Consider the following 22,674-nt stretch of genomic DNA (forward strand, 5'->3'; position numbering starts at 1 on the left):
AACTCTGGCTTTTCGTAGAGTCGACGTCTCCTGTGTAATTAAATGGTATTTTGTAGATTGGCTTCCTTGCCCTTCATAGCTGCTGATTCTTTTACCTTGGTCAATAATGAACGGATTACCATGTCTAGAAGAGGGAGCGTTTATCAATTGATCCTATGAAATTCTATGACAAAATAATCAGAAAACTGGTCATTAACGGTAAATACAGACTATACTGTAATTCAAGCCTTTTCCTTCATCTCACCGTATACATTTAATGTTTTGTTACACAGGTGCGAAGATATCAAGTTCTTTTGACATAATAAAGCATGAAGTCTTTCATCTTAATACACTTTGTGTCTCTGTCCTTTTTCTGGGGGAATGAAAGTGACTGACAAATTTAATTTGTTCAAAATGAAGTACCCAAAGTGTGGCTTGTGTATCTTGGTTGGATAGGGTTAGGAACAAAGTAGCAATGATGAGAAAGGGTAAGATATAAATTGTGTAGCTCGAGTCAAAATGAATGTGGTGAAGAAAGCCCTGGGTGAAAGAAGAATCCATGTAAGAGAAGCAAAATAGTATGGTAAGAATAGTTACAAATGTCGAGCAATTGTTATGCAGTTCCGATAGGCCCTGCTACTACTGAGTCACCTTGCCGACCACTGGAAAGCATAAGTTAGGGGAGCCAGGATATGAAGCTTATTTTGTGGTGGAAGATGGGGGGAGGGTGGGCTGTGGCACCCTTGCAGTACCAACCAAACATGGCCAAATCCCTCATCAGGTAAGGCAGAAAAATTCTTTATTTCTACAATTTTTCTGTTGGCACCCTCCCAAAATTGGGGGAAGCGCCATGGTAAATAGATAAGACAAAATTAATGCATTCTATTTGAATAATGGCAAAAAATTACAAGAACTTGTTACCCTAGTAAATACACAAAACCCACCTCAAGTCTGACACGTAAACCTTATCCAAAATATTGCTTCCCTATCTGTTAAACTTGCATGTATCCCTCATTTTACAGGACAAATTTAATAAGGTTCCTTATAATACATCTATAATGTATTTTCATTTTCTTTAGCATACATCATGACAAAGCTTACTTGAATACTTTAAGAACCATCTTACAATTAGACATATTTTATTTCCAAGTTAATTCCACACTAAGTTTAAGTTAATACAATGTAAGACTAGTAGGTTCAAGGTAAGCAGCTATACCTAATCACTCATCCTTACTTACGAAATCAAGCAACTGAAAAACTCAAACCCATATAACCAATTATAAACAATTTTAACATTAGATAAAATGATTTTTTTACTTCGTTTCTATAAGAACAGAAAATACACACATCTGTACCCCATTATGGATGAGTTTCCTAAACATGTTCGTATTTTTTTCCAAAGCGACATGATCATACAGATAAAAGGTTTGTATTGAAACTAAAGATTTATTCATTATTTATGTACCAAAACATGTCCCACACCTACAGTATAAGGTTATAAAATAAAGAATATAAAAAGAGGGCTTTTCCATCTTGCACATGGACTTTTGACATTTACTTTAGGCCTAGATATCAAGCCACCACACTGCAACTATGCTAAACCTTCAAAGTATTTCAAATGTTTGTACTAGAAGATCAAGCAAACTGTGGGTAGCAGCAGCAGCAGCACTTGAGCAGCATCCGGTGGATTTAGTGGTGGATGACTTGTATATGAGGTATTCCACTTGTGTAATTACGTGACCTCCAGTAAGTCTATAAAAACATGCTGTACAATCAGCACACTGTGGACACCAGTTTATTCATTGCCCTTGCGAACTCACTAAAATCACCTAAAATGTGCCATTTGTCTGCCTTCCATACAAAAGTAGTACCAATAAGACTAGCTTAAGAGAAATTTATATAGTATAATACAATCATCTGGTACATACCAGCCTTAAGAATAAAAAAAAAAATCACTTTCACCTTGCAAGGAACTTCAACACTTAATTTATTCAAACAGCTTGACATAACCTTTCTCCACAATGTCTCATTCCTAAGGCTTAGTTATTCGTAGTTACCATTCCAAAGTTCTTTATCCACAATATAATTACAAATAAAACATTATAGTCATGTAACCGAACACTTTTAAAATAAACTGCAGGCCATACAGTAACTCTATGGAATAAATTATATCACATTCTCAATCGGTAGGGTGGAACAAAAAAAAAAAATACTTAAAAATAACAATGACCAAAAGTAAATGTCAATAATCTGGTAATTTTCAATGGCACAGGTTTAAAATAATTTATTGCCTAACTATAAAATAATTTCCATAAAAATGTTCCCTTAATTGTGCACAGGCATAGTGGCAAAATATGAGGTCATTGCTTGGAGCAGAAAATTTGGGAATATAAGAGGGCTGGAGGAACAAAGAGATGACACTTGTCACCACATACTTAGCAGACAGTCCTACAAGACCATACAGGCATCATATCAAGAAATAGAGTACCAATCACTTGGACGGGTTGACAAATAGCCTCTGGTTCTGGAAGCGCCAAGGCTACTATGAACATGTCGTCCAATCCCCAAATTTACGTATAACCTCATTCTATATAGAATGGCATCTGCTCATAAAATGGAGGGCTCCTTTGCGGTTGGGATCTAGTTAACAGCCACTGGCTATGCTGGAAAAAAATTGCAAATTGCTTATTAATGTCTGGTCAACAAATGATCAATTTGATATAAAAAAAAATGCCAAAAATTCATAAAAGTATTTTCCAATATGGTGACTCACCAGGAGTCCTGAGTGATATTAGGCATAAAGGTTTAATCCTCTTCCTCATCACCAGATTCTTCAGATTCTGAAATATAAAGGCATCATATAAAAATTGCAATAAAAAAATCTCATTTACATTATACTAATCAAAACAATTCAAGATTACATCTGAACTGAAAAAGCAGTATAATGCACCCTATAAGGCAATGTCATAATATCAGTCTGAACTGCAATAAAAAGGACTAACATAGTTCAATTACTAGGATTAAGGTAGCTCTAAAAACTGGCAATTGATTCGATATAAAAAAACTAAAGCAACCAACCCACTTCCCAATCTAGTAATAACTAAGACCAAAATAACATTAAAAAGCTGTGAAAAATGAATACTGTGACAATTTTTGGCTTACACATTTCATGATTCCATTTTGAAAAGAAAAAACTGGCACGGAATATATAACCACTATGAACTATTCAATTAGGTGGTCTATTTACTCATTCTTTGAATATGAATATCAACATTAGCCTCACTAAAGTGTTCCACAATGCAATATAGAATTGTGTAAAATTAATCATGTGTACCATTTCCCCCCATCTACCTAGCGAGTTGAATGATAACAATGGGCTATATACAAACTACAGAAATATGGAAAGCTTGAGTAGTCAAGATAAATTGTCAAGCCAAGAACATTTACACAAACTTGGTTCTTTTTACTGCACATTGGAAAAAAAAATGCTAAAGAAAATTTAAACTAACATTTCCCATTTTTTTTAAACCTGAAGGTCCACAATAACAAGACTAGAAAAATCAACATTGAGCATAAATCTGACAATCCAACCTAAATAAAAAAAAAATTAAGGAAGACATTGGTGAAAAGAAAAACCACAATATATAAAAATTAACTACACGCTCATTCACATACATACTTGTACACGAACAAATATATTGTACATCTAAAAAAAAATTCTTGGGTCAATAAATATTTTTTAAAACATTTGTTCATCAAAAATACTTATTTTAAAAAGAACTATAAAGAGCTCAATCAAAACTTCATGATACAAAACCTCAGCAAGAGATTTCAGGACCCCCTTTGCTCATGAATCCAAAACAGAACACCTAAGATGTGCTCAACTGATCGTAACAGTCGAATAGCACACACCAGGGAAAAGCTCCCTTTTAAAACTAATATGAAAAGGGTATACAATCTCTTAAATAATTCCAAATTACTATACTGCTCTAAACTTGCACCTTCATTACAGTAATTAAGGGATAAATAAAATTCCAAGACTCACCTTCCTCAGCATTTTGCAGCCACTCAACAAACTTCTTAATCTGATCTAAAAATATGCTCTTCCCTTTGGAGTTGGGTCCTTCCTTGTACCATTTGAGGATGGTTTCTTCTGACAGCACTTCAGCTATTAAGTAGAAAAAATGTTATGAAAAGCAGCCCCCAATCATACTGACCTACTAAACCTTTTAAATATTCATGTTTATGAATATGATCTTTCTCTGAAATTGAGGTTGAAAGCTTATCACATTAAAGATAACTAAAAAATTACTTACATTTATAAAACAGGATAACAATTTTATGGAAGGACTTCATAAAGTTCATGTTTTCCCAGCAATACTCTTGAACCCGAATAAGCAAATTAAGCTCTGCGCGATCTGACTGAGTATTTGCTGAAAATAAGGGTGCATAAGCTCGTAAATGTCTAAGAGCTTGATCTGCTACCAATTCTTCCTTTTTGTTCCATTCCATTGAAGCCATTACAGTTGTCCAAATCTGTAATAATAAATTTACATAATACCTTATCTTTTAGTATAGGATATGCTGTAGAAAAGTTAACATACAATCAATATATGTACGCACAGTTTATATCCATTACGTGAAAATTAAGAAAACACTTACAACTGATACAATCTGTGGTTCTTGTATATTGTTCTTCTTTGAGATATCTGCCGCTCCAGCAATTATCTCCTTAACAGGTGCACCATCCTTCACCTGTTGGCTTAAATAAACCTGCAACTCCTTCAAACTGCTTTCTTTTTCCTAAAAAGAAATAAGACCAATTTAAAAAAAGTAAATAAATGCAACTAGCAAGCATAACACTAACATAATGGCTAGTCCATACTGCTAACTTACTAAAGATAACTGGTCAACTTTTACCATATACTTTGTATAGTACTACTGTATTTATGTCTTTACATAACCATCCGTTATTTCCTTTTGTCCCATTATCCAACAACTTCCCCCTTCGAAGGAAGGTAGAAAAACCAATAATTGCAACTTGACTTTCAGGTCAAGTAGTTCATAGAGTACCCTACCAATGGCAAAACATACAGTATCAAACAATTTCCAAAATCACTTCAAAATAAACTGCTTTTGTCACAACTTGAGCATGGATAAATTATGTAAAACTGCATAGTTAAGGAGCAATGGGGAACATGAAATAATCCATATACTCACTGAGCAGATGGATTAAGGGCCACTGGGAACATGAAACAATTTATATACTCACTAAACTCTTGTGTATGCCAAGGATCTCTTCCAGGCCCTTCTCCTTGAACAAATTCTTAAAATTCTCATCGGTTCGCTTGTTGACCTGTAGGAACTCCATCAATCTGGAATCCAACCCAGCCTTGCGTAACAGAGTCCTCACCATGCCTATGTCCTTGAGGTTTTTAGCAGTGAGCAGCACCTTCGAACATTAAATACCCTATTATTACCTGCATCAATTTCTGAAGAAGTTCTCAATAGTACATAAAAAATATTCATGAATATGAATGGTCAATAAAAAAAAAAAAATCCACACTCCAATAACTTTACTGAGTAGACTTGATAAACACAACCAAAATTTTACCATACAGTACATCCATTTGACCTTAATGAACTATTTAATATTTCAGCTAATGAAATTAACAGATCAATCTGCATTAAATATTTCAAGTTTTTTAAATGTTTAGTAACATCCATTATAGGACTATAATGTCAATTATGACAACTATCTCTTGCAACATTTGATTTTTTATTCTAGATTGTACTGAAAGAATGTCCTCCATATAAATAATTACTTTCACTCGTTTATACTTTGATAAAATAAATAAATCTGATAAATTCTAAACTAAAAACCAATCCTATAAGTATCACCTTATTCAGTACCTACCTCACAAATAAAATCTGCAGCGAGACCATCTTTGATCAAGTGGTCCTGTAACAAAGTCGCCAGCACCTTCGGGTCAAGCAGCGAGTCACTCGTCCAAATGGCAACGCAGCGAGCCAAGCGCATACGGTCACCATCTCCAAAGCCCTTTAGGTACACTAATACCTAAAGAAAACGGACAAAGAGGAAGTCTAAAAAATCTAATAAAATGGAGATACTGTATTAAAAAATACAAGTATTAAAAATTCATAAATTTGCTTCTTCATGCAGATAGAGAAAATCTATTACTATATATCTAAAGAATGGTGAAATTAGTATAACTGTCTGAAACAATCTTACCTTTTTCATTTCTTCATAGAACATTTTTTCAAGGTATTTATAACGCCTCATCAGCCTGGTGAATACCTGAAAAAAATTTTTTACTTAATTCTTTACAGATAAAACTTGACAGGCTGTCTCAGAAAGTTTGACCAAAGGAATTATTATAGAATGAGAAGAAATTAAGTGCATGAATTGCAGATATGTACAGAAGGAAGAAATGATAAGGGGTAACCAAGGCAAAACCAGGAGACCTGGAAAGTTAAAAGAAAATACATTGTAGGAGGGAAGAAAAATTGTAACAAGAAACACAGCTATAAACACTAATTTAGTAAATTTTTTACACTAGGACAGCAACTGTATAATTCCTCAATTTCCATAAGGGAATATCACCTCATTACCAAGACAACTTCAACAGAGATATTGCATTATAATGGGCTCCCCAAAAGATCTCTGGATGTAAAATTCTATTAATAAATACAAATAAGACTAAGAACCCCCCTTACCTGAGCGTATCCCTTAAGTGTTTCGTAAGAGTCATCTGGTGCACCAAAGACACACATGTCTGTGCGCACAGGGCCATTGTCGGCGCCATCCTCCGATACACCCCCACCGGGAGCTAGATAAAAATCAATCATGGACATTAACATATGCATATATTGTAAGGTAAAATTTATGGAAAAATGTCTTGAACAAATAACTTACTTGTATATATATATATAAAAAACCAGACGTGTTGTACCACCATACTACATACTGCATAAATACTTTATAAGCACAAGTGTAACCTCAGTAAAACAGTTACGTACAAGTATAATCAATGTCGTTGCACACAAAACAATCAAGCCCTCTTTTTTACGCATGCACTTCCTAATGTTCATTAAATGTTATCCTCCCTCAAAGCTTATAAAAAAACAAATTGATTGATACTTACTTAAAATACCACCAGCAATAAGGATATCAAAAAGAGTTTCTCCGTATGTACGATAGTTGAGTTTGGATCCTGCTTGGTCTAAATATTTGTTTACAGCCTCTAGATCTGATCCAGCTTCTATGAGACCCTAAATTATGAAAAAAATTTTTAAAAACATTTCAAGAGTAAATATTCAATATGATGTATTTTCATTAGTATTACAAATTTCAAAAAATCCATAACCTGACAATTTTCAGTACCTGCAAGATTGCATCACGAAACCCCACAGGGTCGTACTTGGCTTTTTCATCTCTTTTCCGTGTCTTGATGCGCTGCCCCTGGAGCGTGGGTTTTTCAGCTTTAGTAGTCATACAACAGACAACTGTAACAAACAAAATAAAACATTAATAATTAAGCTTGAAACATAACCTGTACACAAATTAATGGTTACAAGTCTATTAGTGCCATAAGACCCTCATTTCCCACCTGCACTTTTATTTCCCTCAATCATATCTTACTCTTATCCAATTAGATCATATTCAGCATAACGCTGACAAAAAATCATATGTAAATGAGCTAAATGTCAATTTTATTCACTTTAACTTTTTAAAGATGACAGCACAAGAAAGACAACTACAGTAAATCATAAGGGCAGAGTTTGCCAAGCTCAGTCAATGCTTTGTATGAGCTATAGTGCAACAAACACCTAACAATTTGAAATGTTATATACCTTAGATTTTTTAGACAGCAAAAAGTGCTTATTACAGATCAAAACTTATCTTCAGAGTTAAGATCATTATCTGACTAAAGCCAAAGGCAAACATGCTACTGTACAGTAACAAATCTAGGCAGAGTTTCTGCCCATACTTTATTCTATAACCATGCACAAGTAGGTAACTGCAGTGAGACTTTTCTACTGATGCCTTTAATAATTATACACAGCACCAACAATGGCGTGTATCCTCAAATTTGAAATCCAGTGATAAAATATGACACGTGTAAAAAGCCCAAATGGACTCAAGGTGTAGAAATAAGCTTTCACTCATTCGGAAGATCTTTAAAGCTAGTATAAAAGAATTTTTAGAATAAAATGTTTAAAAAAAATTACTTTGCCTAAGCAACATACATTTTAAATTTTACAAAAAGTGCCTTGCAACACTGAAAGGGTATTTTTAAGATGGCTAATAATTGGGACAAAAAATAACAAAACCTGTAGTCACACAGGTAAACCTCTCAAACTCCTTGAATTTGTCATGGATAGTACATGCAAGGCATTCATGAGGGTGCAGTACATGAGAATGGCTAATTCCATACCAACCATGACGCTATACGGCAACAAATTTTGAAGCGATGATATAACAGGTAAACTCTTAAAGTATGACAAGTGAAAGGAAAATATCAAGGCGATTTTTTAAGGCAGCACCAGCTATACAATTAAGGAAGAAGTCTATTCCATCCTGAAGTTAGGTATGCTTTAAGAGGAGAAAAAATTTCAGTGTGGAATAAACACAATAAATACAACTACCTCAATTTTGAATTAACTAATCAAATCTGATGAATATGACAGATTTGTAGATAATTTGATTTTTCCACAAACTAATAGAAACCTGGAGTTACTGTGCTTTATCCAAAAACTAACCCTTTCAAGAAAACTAAGATCTCAGCAAAAAAAAAAATATGGCCCATTTCAGAACACTACACAACCATACATCCATTAACAAGTCATGAGTGTAATGCAAGGATTTATAATTTTAACTATAAAAAAGCTACAGTATATCAAGCCATAAACTAGGTACCTATAGCTCTACAGTGTATTTTATGCTTAAAGTCAACTTTAGCAGTACAGTACTGTATAGTATTGTGGCAGATATGCATGCACCAGAGTTCCTATACAGTATAATATATTCCAAATATAATCATGCTACAGAATAAAACTTTTATTTAACAGCTCTCAACACATGACAATGGTAATTTTAGCTTCCTGATTGAGGACCCAGCAAACAAGCCAATTTTTCAGGACGGTGGTTGACATTATTCCAGGGTGACAAATAAAACTTGTGCGTTTCTACGGATGCCTGCACATAAGCATCAAATTGGCTAGAGTGCGGGCATCCAAAGAACACATGCATTTCATGTTTTACCACGAAACAGCGGAAGCCACCATCCATTGATAATTGGCCTGTGTGGGGGATCCTGAAAAATTATATATTATCTACGAGTCCCAACAAAAATGATTCCAACCGCTTCAAAAGGAAATTAAGATTTTAAGTGATAAAAACTATTAGATCCTTCTGTATTAAATTCCTTTAGCAAAATTTTAAATTTTCTACAAAATTCATTATCTGTCTGTAAATAATTCTAATCTGACACCACCAAATAAATCATTCACCATCAATAAAGTGATGTACAATAAATCTAGAAAGTTTTCAACATGCATTGCTATGAAACTAAACCTCTAAGAGACTAAAACAAAGCCATTTATAAGACTTTATGGGAAGTTTTTCTGTGAGAAAAGAAGTTGCATGCTTGGTAAATAAATACAGCTAATGGGTGCGAGATGCACTGAGGACAGCAGTACTCCATGCACTAAGAGCTATTTAATCTAAAGGACATCACATCAATTCAGGCAGCTATATGTCACTAAGTTGCTTCCATACATACCAACCAGTCTACCATGCCTTTTTATTAACAGTACAGGATTGGTTTGGGAGATTCCACAACCAAATATTTCATGGCACTGTACATTTAAAAACTACCAACCTCTACCAAGACCACTATGTTAAATTGATATTTAAATTGATATATAAAGAAGTTGAAAGCAAATGCTTAAAGATTCTTCACCAAGGTAGTAAGTTGACTTTACAAGACAATTTACAGATAAAAAAAAAAAAAAACCATCACAGTTAGTAGTAGACCCAGCCACTCAAATAAATATAACCATGGCAAACTACTAAAATTGCAACTTTTTAAGTTATTAGCTTTGTTCCTTAAATACCAACCCTAGGTTTTTCTTGTGGATTGTCTTTGCATAAATTCTGGTTACGTCTGAAGCTTCGAAGCTAAGTACTGTACTGTATGCTGTAGTAAGCCAGCATGGGATATTGGAAATACGCATGGTCAAGTACTGGTAGATGATGTTTCTTACATACTGTACTAAGAGCAGTAGTCTATTGTTGTTTGTGACATTTACTAACAGCAGTAGTCTATGCGGCACTGCTCCTGCTGTATGTGCACTGTAATGGTTTGACATGCCAAACCTGTAGTTGAATTTTCACCTGTTAGGTCATGTTAAAATAGGATTTGGAGCAGAGAAGGTTTCTTGTCTGTCTTCTCCACTCAAGGTGCTAACTACAGTAAAGTAATAGGTCAGCGATAACTTTCCACTTGTTAAGGGTAAAAAGAGACTTTAGCTATGATAAGCAATTCTTCCAGGACACTGCAAAATCAAACCACTTCTCTGGTCTTTGGTAGTGCCATAGCCTCTGTACAGAGGTTTGCCACATCTTGTTTTAAGAGTTCTCTTGCTTGAGAGTACACTCAGGAACACTATTCTATTGGTTTCCTTATTTCTTTTCCTCATGAGCCAGCTTTTACAGCAAGAGTTGCAGCTTAGCTAGTGGGCACCAACCGCCCGTCGAGATACTACCGCTAAGAGTTATGGGGTCCTTTGACTGGCCAGACAGTACTACAAAGGACCCTTCTCTCTGCTTAAAGTTCTTTTCCTTTGCCTACACAGACACTGAATAGTCTGGCCTATTCTTTACAGACTCTCCTCTGTCCTCATACACCTGACAACAAAGATAGCCAAACACTTCTACACCCAAGGGATTAATTACTGTACTGTAATTGTTCAGAGACTACTTTCCTCTTAGTAAGAGTAGAAGACACTTTAGCTATGGTAAGCAGCTCTTCTAGGAGGACACTCCAAAATCAAACCACTGTTCTCTAGTCTTGGGTAGTGCCATAGCCTCTGTACCATGTTCTTCTACTGTCTTGGCTTGAGAGTTCTCTTGCTTGAGGGTACACTTGGGCACGCTTCTATCTAGTTTCACTTCCTCTTGTTTTGTTTAATAGTTTTTATAGATTTTATAGGAAATATTTATTTTAATGTAACTATACTTGATATATTTTTTTTTTATTTTCCTTTCCTTACTGGGGTATTTTCCCATTGGGGCCCCTGGGCTTAGAGCATCCTGCTTTTACAACTAGAGTTGTAGCTTAGCATTTAATGATAATATTAATAATGTTCCCGCTGCCTTTTAAGGGCAAGATGTACAATCCTGCTTAATGGCTGTACAGTAACCCCTTGTTGTTACTGCCTTCTTCACACAATAGTCAACAGAATGGATTCTAACTAGTTGATGAATATTATCTTTATAAGACAACTATGACATTTCTTGGGGGCCATCAGGTCTTCAATGAACATTTTGCCAGGCATTTGGATCACAAGCCCGACAACGCAGTTGGCATTTGGTGAGCATGACTACTATGCTTGTGCATCCTGTTAATTTCAGGATTTGTGTGGAATCCAATCCTAGCAGGCAAGGATTAATTTTCTCCAAACAAGAAAATATGAAAAGGTTCTTATTAGTCAATTTCAAACAACTCTGGTTCTCAACTACTAAAGGCATGTGAAGCCCTGTTCATTATAGCCAGCACATTTTTGTCAATCTCGGTGGTAGAGTAAACAATGCTACCAGAGGCATTTGAAAAATGAATTACCATCCGCAGTTCTGTATCATTAATGGCAAGGATGAAAACAGTGACTTAAATCATTACTTTTTTCTCTTGTATTCATCTTCAATCCAAATGGCTGGCACGCATACAAGATGTCTTTTTGTCCTACACTGAGGGCCAAATGGTATCCTCATCCGCACAACCAACTGGCATGTAAATGCTTTTTTATAAGCATATAATTGATTTCAACAAGCTACCCTATGTTCAATATACCATTTTGACCACTTCAATTTTCCTTTGCAATACAGTAATCATAGATGAAACGATTGTAAGAAAATAGGCCAAAACATCAACCTGCTTTACTCCCAGTTCTGCGGCGAAAGGAGGATTCCACTCTGTTAAGATATTGGCTTCATGTTTGAATGAAAGAACTAGTACTTGAGTTATTTGTTAGGAACTCCATATTTCTAGGTATCTCGCACTGTAACCTCTTCCTTAACACTAGGAAGAAAGTGAGGTTAGTCTTTTGGAAGTATAAAAGCTTTTAGGTCTATAGTATTCTCAGAAAAAATTGTAAATCGCTAAACAGATTTGCAAATCTTTTATACGGATCGGAAAAAAATTCCAATTCTAAGGAAATATTGTCATTAAAAAAAGAATGGGTTGATGTCATTGCAAAAAAAAATCTTATATAAAAAAAGCCTCAAAGTTATCACATGAGCCGGGGAACAACATAATGTAAACTATTGTTTAATCTCTATAAATATATTAAATAACCATTAGTGCATTACATATAATTATATATATATATATGTATGTATGTATGTATATATATATATATATATATATATATATATATATATATATATATATATATATAAAATTAGCTTCTAAGTCATCATGTGAGCCGGGGAAGAACAACAATTAATATGATATTAAATAACTAAGTGCATTATATATATTATATTATATATAAATATATATATACTGTATATATAAACTTAGAAGTTTTTCACAAGAAACATGGTAGCAGTCATAAAACCCAAGATAAATGCACCCACTACCATAATGATTAACATACTAGGAACTTTGTCCAATGCATGTACTGTGAGTACAGTACAGTACTGTATAAGAATATGGTACTTGGTGTTCCTTAGGGTAGTGCTTTTGGCCCATTACTTTTCATACACACAGGTGGTTTCACCCAGAAAAGCTCATTTCTATGTGCTGCTGATGCTACTCACTCCTCAATTCAAACGCCTGAATGTAGATCTGGTATTCCTGAATCCCTTAATAGAAATCTTCCAAAAATTAGGGCGTGATGCACTAAGTTCAATCTGAATTGATATTTCTTCAATTCCTTATTGCAAATTTACTTAATCTATTTCTTGAATTGCGCACAAAAAAATTGCATTATTGAGTTTCAAGATTCTCTGTGATCTAACCAATTAAAAAATGTTTTAAATCTTTCATTCGGGTTTGTTTCGAATATTGCTCATCTGTCTGGTCTTCAGCTACTGAATCTCAAGTCTTAAATTTTAAGACAAAAATTTGCAATCTACATTATATTTCTTATTCCAGATCTAAATATTAGTCTCTGGCATAGTTGCTCAGTTATTCCCTTCTACAAAAATTAATGCAACTTACACAGAGAAATAACAAACAGTGCCAGAGACTAATATCCAGTTCAGGAAGAAAGGAATTTAATAGACCACAAGATTGTGTTCAATAAATTAACATGAGTTTCAGGAGCTGAAAAACTAATGGAACAAAACTCAACACACGGTAGGATGAAAGAAATAAAATGCTTCCTCAGGATAGATTGATCACCAAAAGACTTTCTCAAAAGTATATCTGCATTCAAAAATCACACCAAGAAATTTAAATGAGTTTCATATATTAAAAGTGTGTCAAAGCAAAGATCTAGATGTTGAGGAACCACTGTCCTTGGCCTACTTCCAATGAGTAGTTATGTCAACGAGATTTCCAGCTCGTTCCCAATATTTAGCAACAAAAATTTTTCTCTTAAGTTGAGATTACAAAAACACCACCAAGAATTCTAATTGAGCTGTATGCAGATCAAAGAACATTTTTACTCTAAAGACCTGTGTACTGTAGAGTCAATCCAATGTTTTTGAACACCCAACATATTTTGAGCTTTGCTAATGAAATTAAATCCATACCCACTAATTTGTACTAAGTACTAATTTCAGCTTGATTCTATTCCAGAATTCTGCAAACAAGTATACAATGTGATGTATTAGAAGCAACGTAAGTATAGCATCTGAATAATCAATAACCTCGTACGGGATGAAACAATACCCTAAGATTCATAACATGTCCCAAAGCCTGGCACAACCAATTACAGTTATCATCTACAACAATGTCTAGTCTATCAACAATTACCAGACTAAATATTATAATATCAAGACTGAATGCTTCAGAACTAATAATTCAGTGATTGAAAAAGTATATTTTTTGCCAATTGAATACAGAAAAATTTGGAGGCCGAATAAAAACTGTAAGACCCAGCCGCATATGAAAATTTTACCAAATATTTAATATTAAATATAAGAAAGAAAATTTAACCTCCATTTGATAAAAAAAAGTTAAGTCATAACTAATTATCAGTAGCTTTGTGGTAAGGCAAATATGGTTAAATGTTACATGAAAGGGCCTGCAACTTACACGAGTGCAAAATAATTTTTTGGAGGGGGTGAGACTTTGAGAGGGAAAAAAAAAAAAAAGGGGTTCTACACCCAAAAAAGTAACGTTCGTTCGTGGGACCAAACCAAAATAGAGTCTAGCTTCTAAATAATAGGACTCAGAAGAGTTTCTCATTGCTGTTTACTATCAAACATAATCAAGAAAAGGAGGTTACCTTTTCTTTTAGACAGAAGAGCAACTGCATAAGGTCAACACCAAAGGGTGCATATTTCAAGGTAGCCCAACATTTGTGTTCATAAGGTATTGTGTCAGTTTGAACAAACTACAGTACTGGAATTCAGCTCTTACCAGAATACCAAGGAATAGCCTTTAACCAAGTATAGGTTTACTGATGTACTCTGATCAACTTTTCCAGATAACTACATCTTTAAGTCATTCAACTGGGTTTGTATTGAATATTGCAATTTAAACATCAGATGGAATAACTATCTTGTTTGGTATCTTCCTTCACAGAATAGGATCCTCTCTATAAAACTGTAAATGATTAAAAATGCTCTCTTAAATCATTCAAATCTGCTTGAGGTCTTATTTACATCAAAATCCGCCTAATACAGTAACCAAGGGACTTGGGGAAAGCACCGTAGTACAGTATGTAACTTAATACCTTAATACAGTACCAAAGAGGCTTAGAAAAGTAGTAAGACAAAATATGCCTTAAAATGGTTGGGAATGGTTCATCAAGTTTTTCTAATTAGCCTAAAAAATTAGTATTAATGCTATGAAATTAAAGCAATTTCTATCAGATCAAGAACAGACAGTAGTTGTAGCATATTGTACAGTATGATGTCTACGACCAATTTCCTATTACAATATACCGTCTACAACCAATTTCCTATTGCAGTATATAAAACGTGTACAACCAATTTCCTATTGCAGTATATAAAACGTCTACAACCAATTTCCTATTACAGTACATTAAACGTCCACGACAATATTTCTTTTAAAATAAACCGTCTATGACTTTCCATCACAGTATGCTGTATAGGATGAAGTCTTCAGTAAATTTTCTATTATAGGATGAAGTCTTCAGTAGATTTTTGATTATAGCATGCAGTCTCCAATAAAATTATTATGGTATGCATTCTACATAAATTTTTTTATTAATAGTATGTTGTTGGTTACTGACCTCTTGAAAGAACCTCAAGCTATCTAGAAGACTTAAGAAATCAAAACTTGAAACACAAAGGGGACCGTCCAATATGGTGTATAAATCATACAACTGGAAAAAAAAAAAAAAACTAAAATCAAGTTATTGTTTCTATGTACAGTATGCAGAAACATGCCGTACATGCTCTCCAGACATTTCAACCAATTACTTTTACAAATAATGAAGATGCAGTCTTTAAATGACATCATCCTAACTGCATCGTCTGCACGACTGGGTTTGACAGGAGCGTCTTTGCGTGTTTATTTTTGCATATATACACTGATATTTTCAAATATGGTTCAAAATCTTGTATATATGGCAGAGATGGAAGGTATTAGGAGTGTAACCGAAGAACTAAGATCATCCGAGAAGGCCAGCTAGTGACTCCAAAGACGTACGAGAGGTATGAGGCACGTGTGATTGTTTACTTGTAGTTTCAATGTACACTGTTGTTTTACAATGTCCTCGTGAACTTTATAACAATACCAAGTTACCAAAGAGCAAAGAACAAACAACTAGTAAGCAGAGCAAAGAAAAAAAACCAAGTGAGGGAAACATGAAAAATAATATAAAGTTGGAACACTTCAACTAAAACTAGCGATTTATTGTTCTTTCATTTCAGTAATGAAATGAAAGAGCGTAACATTTTTCCTTTGAGTCTGATTATTTATTTACAATCAATTTTCTATCAATATGTACATATTCAAGTTAAAAAAACAATGAAGAGTACTTTCTGGTAAGTAAGGACGCACAATGCTACTACGCTCATCAAACATTAGCTCTCTCTCCCTCCCTCCCTCCTCCTCTCAGGTGCCTTACTACACACACATTACAGATTTAAAATAAATCTTTGTTTCTTCAGAAAGTATCAAATACTACACACAATATAAACTTTCACTTTGCTTAAATCTATATTCGATCATAGGCAGGGATCAAGACATTTGATTTCGTCAGCTGATTTGTATCTTTAGCCGACATATATATGAACTGAAAGATGTCTAAAATAATCCTGGTTTTCGATGTCACCTGAACTTTGTTTAATAATTTTAATACTTTTCTATTTACAATTCAAGACTTTTTTATCAACAGCAATTACAGATCGATTTTATTTTGGTTTTGTTGTCAGCTGTTTTCAAGGTCCCAACGGTATTTTGATTATAATCGCATAAAGTTAAGAGAATTGTTATGATATTGCTCCCTATCATGTAATCCTTGAAAAAAGGATTATAATCGCATAAGAGTATCGTTGATATGATATTGCGCCCTATCACGTAATCTTTGAAAAAAAAAATTCAACAAAATCTTGACCAGTTTCTTATTAAAATGCGTATCGAACAACAACAGACTAATCAGTTGACGATCCACAGCCTTCCATACGCAATGTAAACAAAGATACGGTAGTTAATATATTTATAAATGTAATAATTGTTTTTTTTTATACTATTGCAATATAACTTTTATAACTTGATTTGTTATTCAACCTTACAAAATCTCCATTTTATACTATCTTAGAGTAAACCATATTCACAAATAAAGAGCTGCGATGTACAATAAACATGCTAAATTGCAAACATCTACTTTTACAAGTATGGATGTACATTTATTTGTAAAATTATATTACTTTTATGGTACATTAAAAACAAATGTAACAGAATACTGTACAGTGCATCTAAAATTTGAACTTATGTAACTTTAAAATCGTGTTAACGGGAGTCAACTGTACTCCAAAACACAATCCTTCAAGAGAGAACCCAGAGAACCCAAAAGTCTCAAGGAAGGCTATAGCTAGCAAAGAACATCAATGGAGGATGCTTCACAAGAGGAAAGCCCACTACTTCCCCAAAGGGTGGTTCCACACCTAAATAAGTCACGTGCAAGAAAAGCCCATCCATTTTACTTATTTGTCTTCCAGAGGACCCCGAACGAGCAGAGACAGAAGGGAGGAAGTTACCGCAAAATAAGAAAGTCTGGGAGAATTGCTCCCAACTTTTTTTTACCTTCGCCGGAACCACTGCCCGATGCCTATTCATACGCACGGTCAGTTGTGCTCAGACAGAGCTGCATGTTGTTCTCAAAAAACAGTTGTCATCCCTTAATAATTAAGTGGTTGAGCATGTGAGTGTGCTACCCAACTCTGTATTACCAAACCTAGGGTTTAAATGCCTCGTTTATGGAGCCTTCATGTAGGAATAAACAAAAGTACAAAGCAATGTTATCCTAATATCGAAAAAATTGAATCGATTTCAAATTTTTATTCACAAATAATAAAAATCGTTCGACTGCAATAAAATTCATAGGGAATCAGCAGAGTAGTAATACAAACAACATACGGTAAAATTATAGAAATCCAATGGTATTTGCCGATATTGGCTTCTATGGCGAACGATCACCTTAAACCTTTTTCTTAAGCTTTAGATCTTAGATGCCATTTGTAATTGCACTGTTTTTTCCATGAGTGATGATATTTCACAAAGAAAACAGGAATAGCCTACAACCTAACCTAACCGAGAATGCACGACCTACTAGGGTTAGGCTACAGACCACCACTAAGAAACACTGTCCTAACCTTAATCTAATGGTCTTACATTATTGTTTGTAGGTATTTAACCCAAGGTTATCCATTACAGTACATTCATCTCAGTATTGGTGAAGCATGTGACTAAATGAAGAGACTTTAATAAAAATCAAAATTTGTCTTTTTAAAAGAAAAGAAAGAACTCTATAGGGCAATAATAGAAATAAAAATATGGCGCCTTTGTTCTTGGGCTTTGAGAAAAATATTTTTGTGGCACCCCTAAACATCAAGGAACTAGCCTACCTTTGTTCGGATACTTTTACAGTTTATCACATGTTAATAAATATAGTTAGGGTAGTTTGTAGCGCTACGGCCAAGCGTCCTAATTTACTTATTATCGCTCCGACTTATCTTGTATAGAATAAAAACGTTTGGAAATGGTCTACGGATCTTAAATATGTTGTGTAAGGGGGGGTCCGCAGCCCCCATAGGTAAGTACACGGCTTTTAGCATAGGTTAGGTGGGTTTTATAAGTAAGCTTCACTCGTCGTACTCGTAGGTAAGGAAACTGTTGTGTAAGGGGGGGGGGGGTTCCGGGGGCAGCCCCCTGTGTAAGGGGGGGGAGGGTCCGGGGGCAGCCCCCTGTGTAAGGATACAGCTTTTAGCATAGGTTAGGTTAGCTTCTCCCGCCAAAATAGTTTTTAGAACGACGGCCACAGTTCAGAATATTCCCGTTTTCTACGAGATCTGGCCGTAACCCTACAAAGGCTCCTATAGTTGCATTCAGCAGATTTCTATCGAGAAAGTGTGTGAAAGAGCCAAATAAAAATGAAATGGTGACCATGTTTCAATTAAGTTAAGAGATAATGATGGTAGTGCTAACTGATTGCAATGGTGGTCCAGTTTTTACAACAAAATGTGCAATCAAAAATTTTAAAGGAAATAGTTTGGGTGTTATAGTTCTGGTAAGGTTAAAGTTTTCCTATAGAAAAAAAAAAAAATATGGGGCGAATGTATGATGACAGCCAACTCTGAATAAGAGTGTTTGGGGGGGGCCCTTTGCATATCAGCGGTCAGTTCCTCACGTGTTCATTTCAAATGGACATCGACTAGCCTAACCTTCCCCACCTAACCTAACAGGCCGTGTCCGTACCTACTTACCTAACGGGGGGATAACGGCCCCTCACACTGCCGTATTCTAAGTTAGCCATAATGATACATAAGGGTGGCCGCTATAATACATACACCCCAGGGGTTAAAGTTTATCACTGTCCATTTTCTAAGCACTCAGGAGGAACAGGCCGATGATAAAAAAAAAAAAAAAAAGGCCCCAATAAAGTCTTCCTAAGAAAAATCACATGCTTAAAAAAATCACTTTACATTTCCACAGTTAGTTCGCAATTAAAGTTACATAAGAATACTATTATTAAATATGTTGGGGTTATAAATACAGGATTTATCATATGCCTAGGCGGTTCAATGTCTACATATACCAAATTAAATCATAACAAACAGTGGCTTCAATTCACAAAACGTAAAACAACTATGGTCAGTTAGTCGTCAGCCTTGTCAAATTCACACATAACAGGTGTTCTAGTTTGTAGGCTAACCATAGTCTGATGTACCCTACCTAGTGTCACGATGACTGGCCTACTTCAAAGCATGATTGTAAAAAAAAAAGGTTTATTAGTTAACTTATTTCTGATACCGATAGCCCGAACATCGGAGCCCAAATAAATACATGTAAGACTTTAAAAACTCACAATAATGTAGATTATCAAGAAAAGCGATGACCGAGCATGTATGCCTTTGTTGGCGTGCACCGTAGCCCACCGGTAGCCTTCTAAGGACTACTGTATGCTTTACTAAAGTCTGACCTATATTCCGATATTAGGTAAAATAGGACTGGGTAAAACACAAAAAAAATCGATGTTCCTCACTAAAATTAAAGCTCCTGTCGAACTTTGCCTTTTGTTAAGCTGTCGTTTTCACGTATTATAAAGAAAAGATAACCCACCTGATTCAGAAGACTCGGGGGGATAATCCTTCAGCCTCCTTACCCTAGGGTTAACTATTTGCAAGTTATAGTACAGAAGAGGAGCCCAAATGCTACAAATCCGGATATAAATTCAAAGACGACACTGGAACTCGACAGGCTTGCAAAGGTTTAGGCCCGAAACACCGGCCAAAATAAAGAAGTTGTTACACGCCACTCCCTTGTTACTTTCAATTCCGCGAATCTCAACACTGTAATCTTTACCCTATGCCTTGAGTACAAAGTTCAAGGGAGTTCGTGCAGAGCTTTATAGACTGCGACTATCAGCCAAGTTACACGAGATTAATAAGATTTTTCTTTCAACCATTTTGCCTATTAGTCGAGACTCACCGCCAAACAAATAAGACTTAAGGCCATTTTTAACTATTTCTGAGACGCATTTTAGATATTTTGTTAAACTAGATTTCCCAAATATTATTAGCCACATGCACAACTCAAACCCAAAACACAATACTTACAAAAAATAAACAAAACTAAAGAAAGAAAACCTTTTCACGAGCTGTAGTTGAACAACGCGTGGAAATATAATAGGAATATCCGGGATCCTGTGCACTTTGCTCTCACTTTAACACTGGCAAGAGTAGTGCTACTATTATATTTCATGTCTGTAACTACAAGGTATAAATTTTGAATATTATATATTATTTTAGAGTAATAAACTATAATTTATAAATTTAAAAAATATTTTCTTATGCTATAAACCAACCTTAAGTTCAAATAATACATCCAGACCCTGGGAAACCATGCGATTAGCTTAGCCATGTATGACTCATATGTTTCAAGGCGGGTGGTTTAAAAGCAGAAAGTCTGGAGTCTTGAAAGATTTAATTTCCCTATTTGAAGGATTTCCTCAACTCACCCTTTTTGGACCAGGATCTATTTCCTGAATTCCGTCTAATATGGTATGTATGATTAAATGTGATTATATTAGGTTACAAATAATGTAATTTCACGTGTATTCTCCCTTTGCAATTCCAGGAAATTCTTAGTCTACATTTCTCACAGAACACAGGAAGCCGGAAACGAGTTTATGGTAATTGTCTCAATGGTACCGATGAATACATGACCACGTTATTTGCTAAATGCCTTTCAAAGCTTTATCTGGCCATCTATCTGTCCCCTTTCCTCCATCGTAGGTACAAAAGATACTCACGTCAGATAACCGAATTTGACTTTAGTAGGTCAAAGGGATGGAGTGGTGGTAATCATTTTTGGTCCAAGGCCATCTATCAAGCCAGTAAGACAGCTGAGTTAGATTTTGCTTAAATTACCTCTCTATTGTACAAATATCGTTCGTAATACTATATTTGCTCATATTTTTAAGAAAGTTTACCAATCACTCCCTTTTTTTTTCTTTCGTTCATGTTTTATAAGACATCGGTCTAATAATGCATTTCCATGCATTCTAGGTGTATGGGATTATGGGCTTCTAAGGTTCATCGGTGGGATGCATTTTCAACAAGTGTTATAAAGCAAATTGCCCCTTTAAAAGACTCTCTCTCTCTCTCTCTCTCTCTCTCTCTCTCTCTCTCTCTCTCTCTCTCTCTCTCTCTCTCTCTCTCTCTCTCTCTCTCTCTCTCTCTCTCTCTCTCTATTATTATTATTTCTTCTGCAGGAGCTTTACGAACTACCTAACAAATAATGATATAACGATATTCTTTGTTGAATCTAGCAACTATCTGAATTATCCATTCACCCTGTTATTCGCCATCATTGAAATAAACAATAAAGTCTTGTCCATAGCACCTATATTGATGTAACGTAAATCAGATGAACCCATGTGTTATCTAATAAGAAGGATTATAATAAAGAAGAATGCTGCAAATTATGTAATGGAGTTCGATAGGTAACTAATGGAGGCTCTACAGTATGTATGTGCATGAAGGTCGGAGGCGTTATGAAAGTTATTATTAAGAATGATTACTGTTTCAGCGGCATTCAATTTATAGACTTTATTTCTTGGAAAAAATATTTCAAGTATATTGAGTTCCGCTAGTATCTATAAGTATCTCATCACTCAAAAGGAGAGAAATATTATGTTATTTGTTCACTCTTATTTCAATGATAAAAAAATACAAAGATATAAGGGTGGAGTCGTATATCGTAGATAAAATGCAGGTAAAAATTTCCATGAAGGTTCAGTGATCGGATGCAGTTCCAGATTTGTTTGTAGTTTTCAGTACTTAGCAACGTTTCGAGAATAACCATGCTCATTTTCTAGCTGAGCATAGGCCGGAAAATTCTCACTCTACATGGCCTGACGTTTTGCCCAAACTTGGGTTCTTGTAGTAAAACCATTGCCCCAAGTATCATTTATGCTACTTGCCCAAGTAAAATTCTTATCGCAAAAATTGTTTTTTTTTCTCTCTCTCTCTTTATATTTTAGACTGAAGTGATAAATGATTGTTTATAAACTATACAAAACCAG

At 34.8% G+C, this 22,674-nt stretch overlaps 1 protein-coding gene across 4 annotated transcripts; it reads right to left on the reverse strand.

Annotated features, from left to right (window-relative positions):
* Positions 1-1,424: 1,424 nt before the first annotated feature.
* kra (basic leucine zipper and W2 domain-containing protein kra) lies at positions 1,425-20,833 on the reverse strand. 4 transcript variants are annotated; one of them, XM_068351064.1, is made up of 12 exons: positions 20,735-20,833; positions 7,385-7,506; positions 7,146-7,272; positions 6,718-6,830; positions 6,233-6,298; positions 5,897-6,058; positions 5,252-5,431; positions 4,642-4,782; positions 4,296-4,515; positions 4,025-4,147; positions 2,753-2,819; positions 1,425-2,642 (listed from the first exon to the last, which is right to left on the reverse strand). In XM_068351064.1, exons 2-11 carry the CDS (start codon positions 7,493-7,495, stop codon positions 2,785-2,787), a joined length of 1,278 nt encoding a protein of 425 aa, XP_068207165.1. In that variant the 5' UTR covers positions 7,496-7,506; positions 20,735-20,833; the 3' UTR covers positions 1,425-2,642; positions 2,753-2,784. The 4 variants fall into 4 exon arrangements, with proteins under 4 accessions (XP_068207165.1, XP_068207163.1, XP_068207162.1 ...); XM_068351062.1 differs by having other exon boundaries at positions 20,705-20,816; XM_068351061.1 differs by lacking the exon at positions 20,735-20,833 and adding an exon at positions 20,577-20,690.
* Between the last annotated feature and the right edge of the window lie 1,841 nt (positions 20,834-22,674).

Source organism: Palaemon carinicauda, chromosome 27, assembly GCF_036898095.1.
Source record: "Palaemon carinicauda isolate YSFRI2023 chromosome 27, ASM3689809v2, whole genome shotgun sequence".
NCBI lineage: Eukaryota > Metazoa > Arthropoda > Malacostraca > Decapoda > Palaemonidae > Palaemon > Palaemon carinicauda.

Bases quoted from the DNA above. Each gene is read 5' to 3' on its own strand.
- kra (XM_068351061.1), bottom strand. From the start codon at position 20,673: ATGTGGCTAATAATATTTGGGAAATCTAGTTTAACAAAATATCTAAAA. The intron at 6,059-6,232 runs GTAAGATTGTTT...CGTTTTCTTTAG, and splicing joins TCTATGAAGAAATGAAAAAG to GTATTAGTGTACCTAAAGGG. The intron at 5,432-5,896 runs GTAGGTACTGAA...TAATGTTCGAAG, and splicing joins CTGCAGATTTTATTTGTGAG to GTGCTGCTCACTGCTAAAAA.